Below are 19,360 nucleotides of genomic sequence, written 5' to 3'. Positions count from 1 at the left end.
ATGTCTACACCGGACGCGAGCGGCGCGGTGCGACAAAATACTATAGAACTCATTATAATCAGTGATGCTGTCCACATTGGATGCGGCACGGCGCGACACGACAAATCCCTGACAGAAAACTGCTGCTGTGTTCTATTTATGACGTATTGACACAAATTTCAAATGATTCTCTCCAGCGCTGGAAAGCTGATCCGATATTTACACGGGTCCTACTTCTTGCCTTATCGTAAGCCTTCTTTTAATAAATCCTTCTGTCGTTGCTCGGCTCGGCTAGGCTAATGTCCGTCCGGTGCACTGAGCACTCTCTCCTCCGCATCATGAGTAGACACACCCCTTACTGCTGATTGGCTACAAGTTTGTTTTGGTATTCGGCCCGACTCAGTTTTCTAAAGCGTTTTTGAAAAAATACCCCACCTTTAAACTGGCAAGACTTAAATGTAGGGATGCACGATATTGGATTTTTGCTGATATCCGATATGCCAATATTTTTCGATTCATTTTGGCCGGTACCGGTACCAATACCGATACCGATATATTTCCTTTTGTTTGGAAACAACACCAAGTCTCTCCTGTGCAGAAATTATAAGCAAAATATTTTTAATTTTGGTTAGTTTTTAACAAGAACTTATTTGTTAGAATTAAATAAACAACAATGAAGGTTTTTTGACAGTACATTGAAGCTTTGAAAATAACTATAAATAAACTATATATCAATCGCTGCATTTTTCCCCCCAGAAAGATGCAGTGTTAACCCTAACATTTTATTTTAAGATTTAACATTTGTATATGGTCTAAAGCAAAAGAGTTGTAAAAATTCAGAAAATCTTTTAGAGCTTACGATTTGTTTACAAAATATAACATTAAATCAAAACATACTCATTATTTTATGACATCAATTACTACTTTATTTAATCAGAAACACTAGAAAGAAGTCTAAATCAGGGTAAGTTTGGCATCGCGGCCAAACAAAATTTTGCCACTAGATGGCGGGCCAGAACATAGTCAAAGGATAATAAAAAAAATTAATTGATGAAAAATGCAACTAGAATTGCCTGTGACAGACTGTTACAGTGTCTTTTGCAACTGGTAGTGAGCTGTTACTCTGTGTTAAATACTGTAGGAGGACAGTCATTAACAAAAAGCCACATTTGTGTGGTGGTGTCCGGCAGAGTATGTGAGCGGAGTGGAGCGTCAACAATTTCCCCTCCGCGCTCCGAGCATTTAATAATCACTCCGCTCCGGGTTCACCATTTCCCGCTCCCGCTCCACTCCTCGCAGAAACACCACTCTGCGTCATAAAGTATTATGCTTGAAATATCACAGTTCTGTTCATAACGTATATTAAAAAATTTATGTCCCCACTGGATGCAACAAATGCCTCGTTTATAATGGGTTTTAATGTTTTTGTCTCGTTGCTCCAGCCGAACAGGGCATCACAGTATGGTAGGGTGTAACATTTCTGTCACACACCATTTCCCGCTCCCGCTCCACTCCTCGCAGAAACACCGCTCTGCGGCTAAAGTATTTTAGTATGTTTGAAATATCAGTTTCTAAGTGGCTTATTAGAACACTAGTGTTCAAACTTTTTTCCTACCACATGACAAGCTAATAACATGGTTGTCAGCATTAAAAGGTATAATTGCTGCTTTTCACGGTGCAAATTTTCTTTGTGATGAAAATAACAGTACGTTTTCATCAGTTATTTTACCTACAGATCGATGCATTCATGCTTTCAGCTGAAAATATTCAGTATCTAGAAGGAACAAACAATTTCCTTGAGAACTATAACTTCCCGCTCAATTGCCGTCATCATAGCTTCACATTCTTTCTGATTTGAGTGATCCTTCTCTATCAAGTTAGCTAAATATGTTTAACATGTGGATTCTTGCTAATATGCAGTTATATTACGGGCTGTTGGCATGAATTGTACTCGTGATGGAGCGGTGGTGGAGCGCTCTAGGAGCGAGTGAAAACCACGACGTTCCGACTTTTTAAAAAATCCGCTCCTCGCCGCTCACATACTCTGATTGTGATTAACTTTGGCTGTCATGACAGATCTATTTCAGAACCAGCCGCTATCAAAATAAACTGGCTGCGGGTGCGGGCCAGATATTATTGCTGGCGGGCCAGTTTTTTGTTTTTTTTGCCAACCACTGGTCTAAATGTTATTTGTGTAGGCTATTTTACTTTTAATTTAATTAGAAGTAGGCCAACAGCGCCCCCTACAGATTAAAACTCCTTACCGAACGGGCGTGAGGACCTGGGGGAGGCTGCCCCTGCTGCCACTGCAGGTGCTGTTACTGTTTGAATGACGGAGTCCAGCCCGGGGTCGTCACATTTGGTTGACGCAAGCCTGCCGGCCGCTCCTTTGTCGAATCCGCTGGCCGCACAGGACAACGGCACCAGTGCGCTCACCACACACCAGCTACAGGTGGAGATGTTTACTCTATCATACACCGAACTCGTCATTCTGTATGTGCTTTCACAAATTAAACGCAGCTTAAAAGAGTGAATCTAATCATCATTCAGACAAAACTTTGCTTCAAGAATGAGCCACACTGCTGACATGATCTAATCACTAGCACACCCTGAGCACATGTGAGTTAATGTATTCCTCTTATGGGCAATACATATCGGCATAATTTTTCATATCGGGCCGATGCCAATATTTACATTTAAAGCCATTATCGGGCGATTCCGATATCAGTCCGATAATATCGTTCATCCCTACTTAAAGGGATAGTTCGCCCAAAAATGAAAATTCTGTCATTAATTACTCACCCTCATGTCGTTCCAAACCCTTAAGACCTTCGTACTTAGACCTTGTATATGGTCTAAATATGGGAGGGTCTGAAAGCTCTCAGATTTCATCAAAAATATCTTAAATTGTGTTCCGAAGATGAACGAAGGTCTTACGGGTTTGGAACGACATGAGGGTGAGTAATTAATGACTGAATTTTAATTTTTGGGTGAATTATCCCTTTAAATAAGTTTAGTTTAAACACAGATATCAACGTGTGCTGTTCAGGTCTCACCTGTGCACTCGCGCTATCAGCACGATGACGGAATAAATGACTGCTCATATTCCAGCATACGCATTCGCATTGAACAAGAGTTAATGGTTTGTCCATGTTTTTTTCTCATCGCTGTTGTTGTAGTGTACTGGGAAGCCAAAATGTGCATCCATTAAAGGGGTCATATGATGTTGCTAAAAAGAACATTATTTTGTGTATTTGGTGTAATGAATTGTGTTTATGTGGTTTAAGGTTCAAAAAACACATTATTTCCCACATACTGTACATTATTGTTTCTCCTCTATGCCCCGCCTTCCTGAAACGCGTCGATTTTTACAAAGCTCATCGGTCTGAAAAGCGAGGTGTGCTCTGATTGGCCAGCTATCCAGTGCGTTGTGATTGGCCGAATACCTCAAGCGTGTGACGGAAATGATACGCCCCTTACCATATTGTGATGCCCTGTCCGGCCGGAGTGACGAGACAAAAATATTAAAACCCATTATAAACAAGGCATTTGTTGCATCCAGTGGGGACATAATTACGGATTATAATGACTTATACTGTCTTTTTACGCATTGCGTTGCATCGCGCCGCATAAACATAAAACCCTGTCTGCAGAAATCGACCTGTTCTCAGCAGAGCTCCTGAGAGAGCAGCTGTAAAAATATATTGAGATGGTTTTTGGTACTTATACCGCAAATATATATTCTTAAGAACATTAAAACCTAAAATAAAACTCCAGAAAGGTGTAAAATATGTGACCTTTAAGATATTGTCCTTGGGGAGGAATAACATCAAAACTTGAATGGACTTGTAAGTAAAGAAGCAGAACATTAATGATAATGTAAAGAAGTGGACATCTGCTTCCCTCTTACTCCTCTTCTGTCCCCCACAGGAGGCAGTAGGTGATACTCTGGAGGAGCTGTGGATCTCTTATAACCTCATAGAAAAACTGAAGGGAATTCACGTCATGAAGAAACTCAAAGTCTTGTACATGTCTAACAACTTGGTCAAGGAGTGGGGTGAGCATGGAAGATAGGTTACTGAGAGACCAGTAGCAGCTTAGTTATGGTACATCAAGAATGAGCATTTTATGAGGCTGTTTGTTCCTTTAGGGGAGTTTCAGAAGCTGGCAGATCTTCCAGCATTGGCAGACATCATCTTTGTGGGGAACCCATTAGAAGAAAAGTATTCTGCAGATGGCAACTGGATAGAGGAAGCTACTAAGAGGCTTCCCAAGCTTAAAAAGCTAGATGGTAAGTAGCATATTTTTCCAATAACAATCATGTTTAACAATTAGTTAAACATGAAAAAACATTTGTATGTTTATGAGACCATAGTTGCAAAAATTACCTTTGATGATTCCTCGTAACTTTAATTTTTAGGAAACCCCGTTATCAAATGAGAAGAGGATGAAGGTGAAGGGGAGAGCTAATGCAATTTCTTTAAATATTCTGAAGTTGGTGCACTTTTATTGTTCAAACACCAGCATTTTAACTATTAGAAGTCTGTGCAATATTTGCATTTTTTAAATTAGGTTTATTTATATGGAATGAAGCTAAAAAGCTAAATCCATTTTCTTGAGCTTTAACACTATTTGAATAGATTTGAAAAGCACACACTTGATGCATTTTGTTAGCCGTAGCACAAGCGGTGATATACAATCATAATAATGTAAGGGTCGTGCAGAAGGACAGATTGGATGATACTCATTACTTACACTGTAAAAAAAATTGAAGAATGCCATTGTTACCTTAAAGAACTATTTCTACTTAATCTAATTTGTGCTTAAAAATAACTATGAAGAATTAATATGTACACCACTATAATATTCCTAATAATTTAGCATAACTTTCGGTAAATTCAGTCAAAATAATATCTTCGACTTGAATAGCCACTAAATTTCCATGTTACCACATGAAGGACATTAAAAGTTAAAGTTAATAACAACATTTTCAGGGAGATCAGTAACATGTTAGATTATAACAGTAAATACAAGCCAGTGACATTGAAGCAACTACAAAACTGGAATGATTGATCAAGTGTGTGACATAGGCTTATAGCTGTTTCAATTGGTGGTGCTATGCTTTAGTATGTCTCTATTAGGAGGCTACTTTAAAAATTCTCTCCATCTGAAGTTGAATAATAACAGCAAGACTTAAATTTTTAATTAAATGCCTTTTGTAAATGGCATACCTTTTGTAATAAATTTGTTTGGACATGCAAAAATCCTAATCTATTTGCAGTTATTAGTACAGTTTCATCACTAAGTGTATTGTTAACACATTACATTGTATGTGTGGTACTTAAAACATGTTGCACAATAAGAGCATTTTAACACTTTGTAGCATGTCTCCATAAAGTAACTTAAGTGTACTGTGGCCAAATAAAGGCACCATAACTAATACTGTAATTAAAAAGTTGTCTGAATTAGTTTCCTGTTAACAATTTTGTACGTGTGATTTAAATTTTATATTTATAATTTTAAGCATGTTTTATTTTTTTGGATCCCTCTACATGTTTTTGTTTACCGTGTTTCAGAAGAAAAAATAAACTATTTTGTCCTCTGCTCAAGTTATGTTGTCATTCATTATTATTATTATTACCATTGCTTTGAATTTGTGGTAACACTTTACAATAAGGTCTCATTTGTTAACATTAGTTAATGCATGAACTAACATAGACTAAGAATGACCAATATTTTTACAGCATTTATTAGGCCCAACCTTTGTTAATGTTATTGTTATTGGCAAAATATAAAGACATCGGAAACAATGGATTACAGAAGAAACCTGGAGAACAATTGAAGAAAGAAGAACAGTGAAAGAAGTCAGCAAAGCAAAGACCAGACTGCAGAAACAGAGAGCTGTGGCGCACTATAATGAGAAAGTGAGAGACGTGAAGCGGAAATGCAGATCAGACAAGAAGAAATATATTGAAGGGTTGGCAGACAAAGTGGAAGATGCAGTAAAGAGAAATGACATCAAGAAACTATATGACGCTACAAGAAAACTAAGCGTAAAGAAAAACAATCCAAACAAACCAATGCGAAGCAAAGAAGGCAAAATATTAAGTACGCAAGAGGAGCAGTTGTCGAGATGGAGAGAGCACTTCAAGGAAGTCCTCAACGGAGAGCCTCTAATCGAAGAATTACAGGTTGAACAAAACCAAGAAGAACTCGACATCAACGTGGGAGAAATTACAAAAGGAGAAGTCCTACGTGCTATCAAGAGCCTGAAAAATGGAAAAGCTGGTCGACAACATCCCTCCATTAGCATTTAAGGCAGGAGACAGCGTGTCAGCCGAAGCCCTCTTGAAGCTATTGAAGAAGATTTGGAATGAAGAAGAAATACCGACAGACTGGAAGAAAGGAATTATAGTAAAACTACCAAAAAAGTGTGACCTCAGTCAGTGTGGAAACTGGAGGGGAATCACATTACTCACCATCGGCAGCAAAATCCTCGCGAAGATCATCCTGGATAGAATCAAGGGCGGCTTGGACGCCAGACTTCGCGACGAACAGGCAGGATTCCGGAAAGAGAGATCCTGCACAGACCAAGTCGCCACGCTGAGGATTATTATCGAACAAACCCTAGAGTGGAATGCAGGAGTATACATTTTGTTCATCGACTTCGCCAAAGCTTTCGACTCAGTCGACCGAGAAACCTTATGGAAAATCCTTCGAGTTTATGGAATCCCGGAAAAAATTGTCCGGATTATACAAGCCCTCTACAAAGACGTCAGTGGGCAAGTTCTGCACGAAGGAGCCCTCACTGAAGCTTTCGATATCAAGACAGGGGTAAAACAAGGCTGCCTTTTATCTCCCTTATTGTTTCTCATTTTACTAGATTGGACTACAAGACAAGCTTACAGAAACGAAAGGCGAACAGGAATCCAATGGACACTCACCCAGAAGTTACAAGACCTCGATTTTGCAGATGACATTGCATTGCTTTCGCAGAGGATTCAAGATATGAGACTGAAGGCACTGGCCCTGACCAGAGAAGGAAAGAAAGTAGGTCTGAAAACCAACGTCCCCAAAACAAAAGAAATGAGAGTAAGGTATGGAGCGAATGCGCCACCTATCCAGATCGAAGAGCAAGAGGTCGAGAGAGTACGAGAGTTCACCTACCTGGGCAGTGTTGTGAGTACGACAGGTGGTACAGAAGAGGACATTGCTGCACGGATTAGAAAATCAAATCAGGCCTTCGCGATGTTGAGGCAAGTCTGGCGAGCCAGAAATATAAGGCTGAAAACGAAGCTCAGGATTTTCAACACAAATGTGAAATCCGTCCTCCTGTACGGCTCGGAAACCTGGCGGATGACCAGATCCCTAGAGAACAAAATCCAAGCATCGGTCAACAGGAAGCTTCGGTATATTCTGGGAATCTGGTGGCCGCGAGTGATCTCGAACGAAGACCAGTGGAGAAGGACGCAGCAAGGACCAATATGGAAGGACATCAGAAGAAGGAAATGGGGATGGATTGGACACACCCTGAGAAAGGACGCAGAGAGCATTACCAGAAAAGCTCTCGACTAGAATCCTCAGGGTCACAGAAGAAAAGGCCGTCCGAGGAGAACGTGGAGGCGGACAGTGACAGAAGAACTGTCAAATAAAAACCTGACATGGGCGGAAGCCAAGAGAACGACCCCCAACAGGGTCAGATGGAGGACGGTCGTTGCTGCCCTATGTCTCGCTAGAGGCGAAGAGGACTAACTAAGGCCCAATCCCAATTCTATTTTATACCCCTTCCCCTTCCCCTACCCCTCCACCTACCCCTTCCCCTTGTCCCTTGAAACAGAGTGTCAAGGGGTAGGGGTGAAAGTATTCCCCTAAGAATTGAGACACCACTACTATGCCGTCACACGTCATCATACGTCGTCTAGCTCCTACAATACACACACCTATACTGGTGTGCATTAGAGCTTTTAATTACCGTTCTATATTACTGCGTTGCTTACTGACACCTACACACACACACACACACACATATATATATATATCGGAGATCGCGCAGCTCACACATCCAGGAGAAAAGAAACTTGTCAACGCTGCCCCACGACTTTTATTAATAACAGTTTAAATACTGAATCGCTACATTATATTTTCCAGCAACGAGAGGATATTGCTGTTTTTGAAGTAAACTCACTCTAAAAACAGAAACGTACAGACGCGCATACACACAACTTTCATCTCTCTCTCTTTCTCTCTCTCTCTCTCTCGAATTGGCGATATTTGAGGCCCTTCCCCCTACCCCTCCAACCAAAAGAGAATCGAGACACCCCTACCCCTTCACGTGAACGCGCGAAAAGGGGAAAGGGGAAGGGCTAAGGGGTAGAATTGGGATTGGGCCTAATTTTGTTAATGTAGTGTAGTGTACATGTTCATGTTAGTTCAGAGTGCGTTGGTTAATGTTAACGGATACAACTTTTAATCTTAAAAAATGTATTAGTTGATGTTGAAATTAAAATGAACTAAGATTAACAAATTGTGTTAGTTCATGCTAACTAATGTTAACAAATGTTGTAAAAACGAAATGTCTTTATTTGGGGTGAGCGATGAGTCGTATACAGCAGGGGGCAGTAAAGTTATTTACAAAGTGAAACTGTACACAATCTTCCTTTCTTTAATTACTGGATTAATTACTTATTAATCTGACCTTACCCTCCAGCAGTGAATGACCTGTCATAATTATTATTGCATTTTCATTTTTCAGTTCATTACTCGGTTATCATAAACGTTACATATTGACAAAATATGAGATTTGTGAATGTATTTCTTTATTTTAAATATATAACAACAACATCATGGAGAGAAAAATACAACATAAATGAAATTAAATAATAAAATAGATCAAAAATAAAATATGCAAAATAAATCAAGAGTAAAATCAAGTCCAGGCAGTATGACGTATCGAGGTGGGCTGTCTATAATTCCTATTGGCCAGGATTTACGTCAATCATGTAGCTCGCCAAAACAACAACTAATCAAAACGGCGTGAATGACACTCAACTAGGAAGTGTCTGTTACCTAACGACCATTGACGGAGTAAACATACTAACTTGTAAAATGTCGCGCGAAAAGAGTGTTAAAGTGAAAGAAGTTATTACTTCTCTCTGTAAGTTACTATCTGCATTAAGCGTCGAGTCAATTCCGACAGCTGAGGCATTCAGGAGAGCTAAATTCAACAGGAAAGATGCGGTAAGGTGATCATTGTAACGTTACCTTAGTACTATCATGGTACTACTTCTCCCTCCCTCTCTCCCTCTCTAATTTGATTTAGAAGAATTTGATAGATAAGTCATCATTAACTAGATTATTTCTACTTTGTGTGCTCAATATATGTTTTGCTTTCAGGCAGTGGACATGTGGAGTTTGTTAAGTAGGCTTCTGCAGAGAGCTTTTGCTCTGGATTGTGCGTGCCGCGACTCTAAAGAGCAAGATTTTGGTAAATTGATCATTGCCCATAACTGCAGTCCATGTGTAATGCATTATCGTTTGTATAACCCACAGTGCTGTGCTTGCAGATGTGCAGCTGCTGTTTGTGAGGAGTGCTCTGTGTCACTGTGGCTATGGGGCCCCTTGGGTGGTGGGGTCCCGGCCCCCCAGTCACATAGAAGAGGTGGGGAGCCGAGATCTGCTCTTGGCATTCGGCTGGGTGCTGTCATCAGGGAATCTACTGGACTTCCTGCTGGCTGAGAAGGTTCATCAATTAGACACTCTCTCATCTGCACCAACGGTGAGACATTGAGTTTTGGTTATCCAAGCAAGGAACAGATTATTAATTTTATCACTTGCTTTCCTCTATTGATGTCAAGTGTTATTCTATGTAAGGCCAGCAGAGAGCAGGATAACTTTATTTTACACACAATTTGTGCACATGGTCAGAACGTTGACTTTCTACTACTTATTTTTATTTAAAAAAAATAAAAAAATCCTATCAGCATCCTCTCAAGAACATTACACAAGATACTAAACGGTTAACTTGTTGTTCCATTTGCTCTTGGCTGACTAATCTAATTGACTTTCTAATAAAAAGCAATCATGAATAAAACACAATAAATAAAATCCTGTTTGCTTTTAGGATCAATTTTAACGCTGTTTCACTCTTTTTGAAAGTCTAATTGGTTAAATCCTTAAACTTTAATCTAATGGAGGCTTTTGAAGTGTTGGTTTCATCTGTTTCAGTAGTGGTGCTTGCTAAGACAAGCATCACTGTTACTCATACCTAAGAATAATAATTATAATATACATTAGATCAGCATGTAACTCATCCTACGCTGTTTGTTCTACAGTCATGAGTAATATCCCAAGTGCTTTTTGTTGAGGAGAAGTGTGCTATTATGATTTGAAGCATTCTAACTTAGAATATGTGCCTGGTTGATGATAAAAGAGTGAAAAAAATACCCATAGGCTTACTTTAAAGGATTGACCCAAGTCATATCTAGGAACCAGAATATCAGAGACTTAAAGGTGGGCTCTTTTGTTTGGAGCAAGTACACTATAATCGACACAGAACACCACAGCAATAACATAGCAACACCCTGGCAATCATTGCGTTTAGTTTCTGGTTTCACCTCTCTTCTATTCATCTTATGTATTTTATGTATATATATTTTTGTCTTATGTGCCATCATAAACTATCATTAAAGAAACGTGTCCCTTCTAGTTTTTGTTAGTATATATTAGTATAATTAATGTTAATAAGGATTTTATTAACTCTAATAATACTGATATATGTATCATTAGCATTAATAAAATCCTTACTGGCCCCATTACAACAAAAAGAAGCAAACTCTGAAGTAGGTTGAATAATACAGAATCTGTTATTTAATACACGCATTTATATATTTTTAATAGGACAGAGTATTGCATTGTTCACGTAGAAAGGATGCATTAAACTGATCAAAAGTGACAAAGACATTTCAAATAAATGCTCCTCTTTTGAACTTTATTTTCATCAGGGAAACCTGAAAAAATGCATCAATGTTTCTCGAACACCAGTTCAGTATATTAGAATGATTTTTGAAAGATCATTTGACACTGCTAAAAATTCAGCTTTGCCATTACAGGAATAAATTAGCCTACATATTAAAATAGAAAACAAAAATTAAATTATAATAATATTTTACAAAGTAAAAGTTTGTCTGTATTGTTGATCAAATAAATGTAGCCTTGGTGAGCATAAGAAACTTCTTTCAAAAACAATAAAAAATCTTACTGACCCCAAACTTTTGAAAGGTAATTTAATATACTGCTATGATTACCATCCAAACAATCAATTAACATATTTTTAAAAATTTTCCCTAAATAGTTAAATGAATCATGTGTTAAGCTGTTAATTACAAAAAAGATCAAAACATTATTATTTGTTCAAGGCAACAGCCGTAAGTAGCAATTCCTGTTTTATGGGTTTAACAAAGCAAAATCAAAATCTCCCCTGGAACCAGCTTGGGGTTCATGCCTCCCCTGGGGTTAAATCATAAAACCTTAATCTACTGAAGGATTTCTTTATCTTTACTTTTGTATTGTAGGGTTTGTACTATTTCCCTCCAGATGTTGTTTCAATATTAATAGAATGATGCTTGATGGCTACTGTAATGATTTTTTTATGTCACATTTGTGAACATATAAGATCGCCAAGGGTCTAACACCAGGACAGCTTGACGTAGTGGCACATGGACCAGGAGCAGATACCACAATGAAGAAGGACCAGGTACTACAGGCACTGCAGTGGCAATATGGGAAACTGAGGCTCCAGTGGAAGAGCTTACTCTCAGCCCAGGAGGAGAGGTCCAAATTCACCCATAGGGCAAGTCACTAAAAATATAATCTAAAATAATGATGAAAACAGTAGAAATGTAGTAATATCCTGTGTTTTCTTTCTCTAGGTTATCTCCAATATCAGCCCCTCTGCTGTCTGTCAGCCTCGTGCCACTGGTTCCCATCACAGCAACATGATGTCAGCTGCTCTTGACAAGGTGACATGAAAATGCTTGAACATTTTAATGAAATATTGGCATGAGATCATGTAGGTCTCAGGATTTCTGCATTAAACACTGGGCAAGTGTTATGAGTTCAGCCCCTGATCATTGTTATTACATGACAAGTGATGCCTTTACTAATTTAGATTCTCTCCAGAGATTTCTTGTTGCATTTGTATTCCTTTGGTGTATGGTAAGTGCTTCTATCCGTCATCAGAACATATGGTGATCAGCGCTCGATAATAACTGCTGTAAGCTAGGTAACAAGCTCATTTCAATCGGCGAATGATTGCACGCAGCTGTCGATGTGTTTTTCATCCCCTGGCTTATTCTGGAGAAGCTTGTAATGAAGCATCCACCTCTATGTACCTGCCGCCCCGTACTTTGGTGTGACAGATTGACAAGGTGGGAAATCCTACTTGTTTGAAGAGTGTGGATCTTGATCTTTAAAGTCAAAAGGCCCACGCTCTCCTGTTCCCTTCCTCTTTCCCTTGCTCTTTAGAGGCTTTGTAAGAGTATTTTATCTCTGGGAAAAAAGTCTCCCTCCTGACATCTAACGACGGGGCTGTTTTTGTCAGGTAGGTTGTTTAGAGTGTATAAAAAAAGTGTGAAAAAGAACAAGTGGTATATAGAGAAAGTGGATGAAAGACAGTGAAAAAGAGAGGTTATGAGTGCTTTTTAGGTCCTGGTCCTGTATTATTTTTTCCTAACAAAAAAAATGTTTAGTTCAAGATGTAAAATACAGTAAAAACCTACTTCTAATCTAGTAAACCCAGTCATGGTATGTTTTCCAGTTATTTGCTACATAAACACAGCAAGGATGCATTAAATTGATCTAAAATGACAATAGATTTATAACATTTATAAAAAATTATATATTTATAACATTTATAATTCAAATAAATTTCTATTTCAAATAAATGCTGTTCTTTTAAACTTTATATTCATCTAAGAATTAAAAAAAAAAGGATAACAAATTTAACATTAATGTTTTTGACATTTAATAACAATAAATGTTTCTTGAGCACCAAATCACTACACTGTAAAGGGGGAGATGGCTGCTGAAAATTTTGTATTTTAAAAGATTCATATTTAAAATATTAAACTAGAAACCAGGTATTTTAAAATGTAATAACATTTCACTATATTATTGGTTTTGCCATGTTTTGTGCAAATAAATGCAGTCTTATCAACCCCATACCTTTGAATGGTAGTGTATTGTTATAAATTAAAATTGTTAAATGGCAAGTTTATAATTATATGTGTAATAATAATATATATATATATATATATATATATATATATTTTAAATGAAACTCATTTAACAAAAAGTGATTACGCAGGCGACATGTTGAATCAGCATTTTAATTGATTAATGGGAATGGATGGTTATAAGAACTTGTTTGTGTAGTTGATTAAAGCTCATGCCATTTTATTCCCACGCTCATGAATAGTAATACATGGAGCAGGCACGAAATTGGCCAACTAACACATCATTTGGCAACTTAATGACTTCACTATATCATATTAGATACATAACCAATGTCCAGTTCTTTTTGTAGGGCTCATTGCTCATTGTAGTCGCTAGTGAAGGGTTTGGGGCTGTGCACATTCTTATGGTGTCATCAGCCAATCTGTGTTGTCATGACATAATTTTTTTCTGTAACTTCACAGTAATTAATCATGTATGGCTCAGGTAATTGGCTCAAAACAACCCGGCAGCAGAGCCGAGTGCCCACGAGGGAAGATTGCAGATTTTAAATCACATACATCAGGGGTGTCCTGCTTCTTAACTAATAGCTTTCTCCAGGTATTCTCCAGCTTTCTCCAGTCCTTGGCCTGTCAGACTTGACTATGTGAAGTATACAGTGTGGAATGTGTTCAGACACAGGCTAATAGATCTCTCTTCTCAAGCCTTGTAAGTTACGGTGGGCAGCTCAGGGATCTCTCTCCCTCCCCATTGCCCTTCAGCCTGTGTGGGGTGCTGAGAAGAGTTATCAGCCTAAGTCCCTGGAGCGCTTCTGTCTAACCGCAGAGATGTGAGGTATTAGCTGAGCTCCTACAGGGAAAAAATTGCCCATGAGTACTGATCAAAGCGGCTGCCAAGTGTGCACAAAACTGTACTTGCACTGCAGGGCCACTGGGGGTTTTATTGTTGTAAAAACAACAGAGCTTCTTCGCGTGTAATCAGGATTTTTTTGTTACTTTTTATTACAGGAGCTGGAGCGGATACAAGCATTGAATGGAATTCTGGAGGCGTATCTGGATTGGAAACTCCACGAACCTTTATTCTGGTGCTGGATGGTACGTCTGCTGTGTTCCACACAGGAATGAATTTGAGATTCAAACTCACGCTCCTCAAATATTCTGTTTGTTCACGCTGTCACATCGCTGTTCAGCCCCAGGTATTTATGCATGGCCGGTTCATCCAAACAGATGTGTGAGATTTTCAGCATGACCGAATTAGTTTACTTTGAAAAGTTACCAATGACGCTAAATTTAATATGTATAGTACCCTACTGTTGTTTGAGAGCCAGACTGCCGGTCTGCCCTCAGTAACCTTGCCCAGCTTTGAGTTGTCACTCACAGTGATGCACTGGCACTCCAGGACTCTGAATCTGGCAGACGAGCCCTCACTCACACTGGCACCTCTCCAATTTGAAATGAAGTTGTAAAGAAGTCCCCGACTAGCAGAAGTGGGTCCTGAGCACTTGGCAGGGGTTTCATTTTTCACTCGCAGTGTGCATTTTGAAGTAAAAAGGGATGTTTTAACTGCTATTCAGTTAGAGCGGTGAGCTCATGGGTGTCTTTGAGTTGGACAAATGGAGGAGGGCTTTTTGTTTTCCCTCTTCCAGCACATCATACTATTGAAATTATTACTTTTTCTTACGGTTCTTTTATGTTGAGCCTCAATATAAGTTGATATAAGACGCACAATCAGAATAAAGCGCATTGTGAGGTTTCAAAGAATTACAATAAGCTCTATCAAATTGAGTTGTGGAAATACTTTAAACCCCGTTAATTCAATTTTTGGAGCCTTTTAGTGAGAAATTCAATCTAGACTTTTGAAACGCAGACAAAAGTTCCCCGGTCCAAAGAACAGGAAGAAGGGGAATGGAAATCAAATAGCATGCCCACCGCATCAATGGGAAATCTATAGTCCTTGATGAAAGCCAAACATTGTTTTGTCACTGTCCACACAAGAGTGATGGAAGTGGCTCTTAAGCTTCAGCTATTGGTTGAGCCGCTGTTGATTAGCACAGGTTCTTAAAGAATTGATTTTCTTTGCGGGTGTTCGCACAAAGTCTGACTTTGAGCGAACTGGATCATCTACCCAAAACACTTTTACAGAGTTATTTTGAACATTTTGTAGCACAACTGTTTAAACAAGAAAACAGTCATTGTTGCTCATATGTAGAGTTATTAGTTTATTCTAAACTCCTTGAGGCCACACCGAAGAGGATAACTTTTATGATAACTATAACTATAAAGTTTTAATAAATGTTCAAATACATTATAGATATTATTCTTGGTGTGAAAGGGCTTTTACGCTGAATATTATTCTTAAGCAATTTTATCACTTGTTCAGACATGTGTGAAACCCTCAAATTGTGATTTTCCAATTAGTTTGGTCTTGCTTCTATGAACACAACAATCACAATCTGGGACTTGTTTTCCATACAACGACATACCTCACACAGAAACGTTAAGATGAGGGAGTAGACAGTTTGCTCACATGTCACTTTTATGAATACATTTTGGTCCTTTTTGAAATGTCACTTTGTGAAAGTGAACAAAACAATGACTCAGCTGGTTCTGCTGGTAAAAATCCCAATTATTTTCTCTGTAGAGGAATTGAGTTTTAATGATTTTTTCCCCATGATTCTGCAAAGAAATCTCAACCAATCAGAGAAACACTGTGAGCAAATTGTGCTTAAAAAAAAAAACCCTTCAGTGACCACCCGCTCCCATGAAGCACTGCAAATGACATAATATAGTCAGTGTCCCTACAGTCTCAAATTGAATGTTTGTATTCATATGCACATTTTGCAATAAAATTGAAATGGATTGTTTCTATATACAACATAAGCAACTTTAAATCAATGGTTCTATATTTCTCTGTTGTTTTAAATGTGATTTATGACATTCACAGATCTTCATGGCATTGTATTGTATCTTTATTTACACAGTATTGTATCTTTGTCTTTTTGTTTTGTACTTTTTTGCTTTACATCAAAGTTTGTAATGTTGGTTTGGTTCATGACCTATAATGTTTTAATTAAGTCTTTTTAAAATCCCTATGGGATTTTCAGTAAAAACTGGCTTGGCACTGTTGCACTTCAATTTAGTTTTTCAAAACAAAAACAAAATATAGTGCAGGTGTTTCTGTTTTTTGCATAGCTAAGCACCACTCATTTGTCTCAGAAAAAAATAAAAAGCAAGGTTAAGTTGTGATTGATTGCACATTAAAGAGAAACCTGACAAAAACAAACTACACAGTATGCATGTTCTGATTGTAAATGAGAACCAGCAGCAAGCAAAGTCTTCTTATAGCTCTTTAGTAAATGAATCCAAAGACTGTATAATTCTTTTAGCAGATCTAGCTGATTTGGCATGGCTTGAGCACAGTGCATCTCAATTGTCTGAGAAGGGGTTCCTGACAGACCTGTTGCACTTATGCCTTTGTCTCTGTGCAGGACAGCGTGATCGACAGCTCCCTCACCGATGCGTCTGAGGAGGAGCCTGTCGATTGGCCACCAGGGGAGCGGGCTGTCACGGTGAGGTGTCCCCACGGCGATGAGACCAGGAGAGCAGTCAGACAACTTGACAAGATGTTGCTAAGGCTGCAGACAGAACTGAGAGCCAGAAGAATAGAGCAATCCACTCTCACACTCACCTCACAGGTAATGACCGGCCAGCAGGTGAGATCCACCCGCATAAGTGCCGACGGGAAGGCTTCAACTTATAATAAGGTCAGGATTGCACTGCTTGAAGTTTATAAAGTTTTGAAATTCAAGCGCTGTCAGTTTTGGTGCCTGAGATGTTGACAGTCTTAAGTTTTAAGATTTCTATAAACTCAGTCCTACCACATTGATATGTTCATAACATCATCCTTTATTTCTTGTTACCTTCCAGTTTCGATTTTGAAGTACTTTTATTTTACACAGAACATGGGCAAAACAACAATATGAATACATAAAAAGAAAATATTAAGTATTATTAAAAAAGTATTTATTATTATTAATGCATTTTTATATGCTCATTTTATATGCTCATATTACTAATAATTATTGTGGTAATTAATAATAATAAGTATATATTTTTATTAATAATAATAGGTATTAAATCAATTACCTAAATACCTTAATGACCATAATTAAATTAAAGGGATAGTTCACCCAAAAATGAAAATTCTCTCATTACTTACCCTCGTGGCGTTCCGAACCCGTAAAACCTTCGTTCATCTTTGGAACACAAAGTTATTTATTTTATTTTTTTTTGCAAAAAGTATTCTCGTCACTTCATAAAATTACGGTTGAATCACTGATGTCACATGGACTGTTTTGTCAATGTTCTTGGTACCTTTCTGGGCCTTGAACGTGGTAGTTCCCTTGCTGTCTATGGAGGGTCAGAAAACTCTCGGATTTCATCAAAAATATCTTAATTTGTGTTCCGAAGATGAACGGAGGTCTTGGAACGACATGAGGGTGAGTAATTACTGACAGAATTTTCCTTTTTGGGTGAACTATCCCTTTAACAGTAATCATCATTATTAGTATTCCTTTTCTTTGGATTTCCAAAGGCACCAATTCCCCATTTGTTCTGTGCATGTGGAACTTTCCTCATCATGTTTTATTACCTGTTCAAAGGTTCTTCCAGCAGATTTGAGAGGTGTTTTAATATCTCTTATAATGAGGGAGGATAGTGCTAAAAGAATTATAAAAACTATAACTGATGAGATAGGTCATCTCATCATTGCATTCTTTTATTGCCTGAATAAATTACATTTCATTGTATGAAAATTCAATGTGGTTGGTCCGGTGGATAATTAGGTGGTCTTTGTGATGTGTTAGATCTAACCTGTTACGATACATGACCGCCTGCCATAGTGTCTGAGAATGAAATTTCTTCACATCAATTCTAAACACATTCCTAGTGATGCAAGATATATACACTGACATTTCTACTCCCACGTACTTGTTCATCCGGGTTACCGCAATGCCTTTCTTTTTGATATTAGTATCCATTTGATGTTTGATCAGTATTCCAGTCTGTTGAAATCACTAGTCTTAGCAAGCTCTCGTTCTCATTAGGGGGGACGTCAAGGGGCTTCTCGGCTCTCTGAAAGTCAGAGAATGGAGGTGGAGAAGAAGGTTTCAGGCTATTTAGAGGGTCTACGTCTTACTAACACCTCCGCAATCACATCAAGAGGCTTTTTGCCATGTCTCCAGGATCCACAGCCCACAAAGCCACCTCACAGGTTCCACACCGGAGAACCTGGCCTGGCAGTGACAGCTGGGAAGCTCCAGGCATCGACGGCTCTGAATGAGCTGAGGGAGAGGGAGGCTGTACTGCAGTGGCAGCTGGAACGATTGAGGCAAAATATGAGAGTGGAAATGCAGAGACAGGCCAGCACAATGGAAGGGATGATTCTCATCCCACCACTTAAGAGATAAACACACATTTTGTGGCACTGTATGCACTGGGATTCTGACATAAAGCTGGACAGACTGCATTTTGAGTCCCTGAATGAGGTGAACATTAGTTTTTCGCTTTTTCAGTGGAATTAAAACTCTTAACGTCTGGACATTCTGAATTAGAGAATGGTTTGTTATCAGTTTTTATGTATTTAAAAAGACTGCCGCAATGTGAATGTCTGTGCATGGAGAAAAAAAAAAAAAAGAAACTTAAAGGGCATTTCGTCTATACTTCAATACTTGCACTGAAAAATATTATTTTGACTACTGAAATGCATCAAGCCACACTCTGAAAAACAACTCTAATGACTCCGACTCAAGCAAATGGCTGACCTCTGTACTTCCGTGTACTTTGTGGTGTGCTAGAGAAAATGGAAGACATTTGAAATCATTTTTTTAATGCATGCCAATTCTAGAGAGCAGAACAGCCTGCAGTTTTCAAAGTAGGTCATTCTTTCAGTTGCTTTCTGAAACCTGTGAAAGTTAGGATCGAAGTTTGGGAAAAAAATCTAACCCCAGTAATGATTAGCAGCTCCCTGCAGAGATCTGAGCCCAGTTTTACTGAGCGGTTCATAACATGAGATGATTTCGCCTTTCAAGGCCAAGTCAGTTACTACCTGCCAATTGGTGTGGTCTCAATTACATTTGGAAAGCTGTAAACAA

General features: G+C 38.5%; 1 protein-coding gene and 1 pseudogene across 1 annotated transcript; both read left to right on the top strand.

Annotated features, from left to right (window-relative positions):
• Positions 1–4,449, top strand: part of LOC107697675 (dynein light chain 1, axonemal-like) — a 7,211-nt pseudogene extending 2,762 nt beyond the window's left edge.
• A 4,542-nt stretch (positions 4,450–8,991) lies between these two features.
• LOC107697787 (uncharacterized protein C14orf80 homolog) lies at positions 8,992–18,887 on the top strand. The gene is made up of 8 exons (XM_016498649.1): positions 8,992–9,216; positions 9,373–9,463; positions 9,543–9,754; positions 11,651–11,827; positions 11,907–11,996; positions 14,217–14,303; positions 16,697–16,903; positions 18,314–18,887. Exons 1-8 carry the CDS (start codon positions 9,085–9,087, stop codon positions 18,674–18,676), a joined length of 1,359 nt encoding a protein of 452 aa, XP_016354135.1. The 5' UTR covers positions 8,992–9,084; the 3' UTR covers positions 18,677–18,887.
• Positions 18,888–19,360: the final 473 nt, after the last annotated feature.

This window comes from Sinocyclocheilus anshuiensis, unplaced genomic scaffold, assembly GCF_001515605.1.
Source record: "Sinocyclocheilus anshuiensis isolate Anshui unplaced genomic scaffold, SAMN03320099.WGS_v1.1 scaffold446, whole genome shotgun sequence".
In the NCBI taxonomy this organism is placed as follows: domain Eukaryota; kingdom Metazoa; phylum Chordata; class Actinopteri; order Cypriniformes; family Cyprinidae; genus Sinocyclocheilus; species Sinocyclocheilus anshuiensis.
This window is presented reverse-complemented; position numbering and strand designations above follow the sequence as displayed.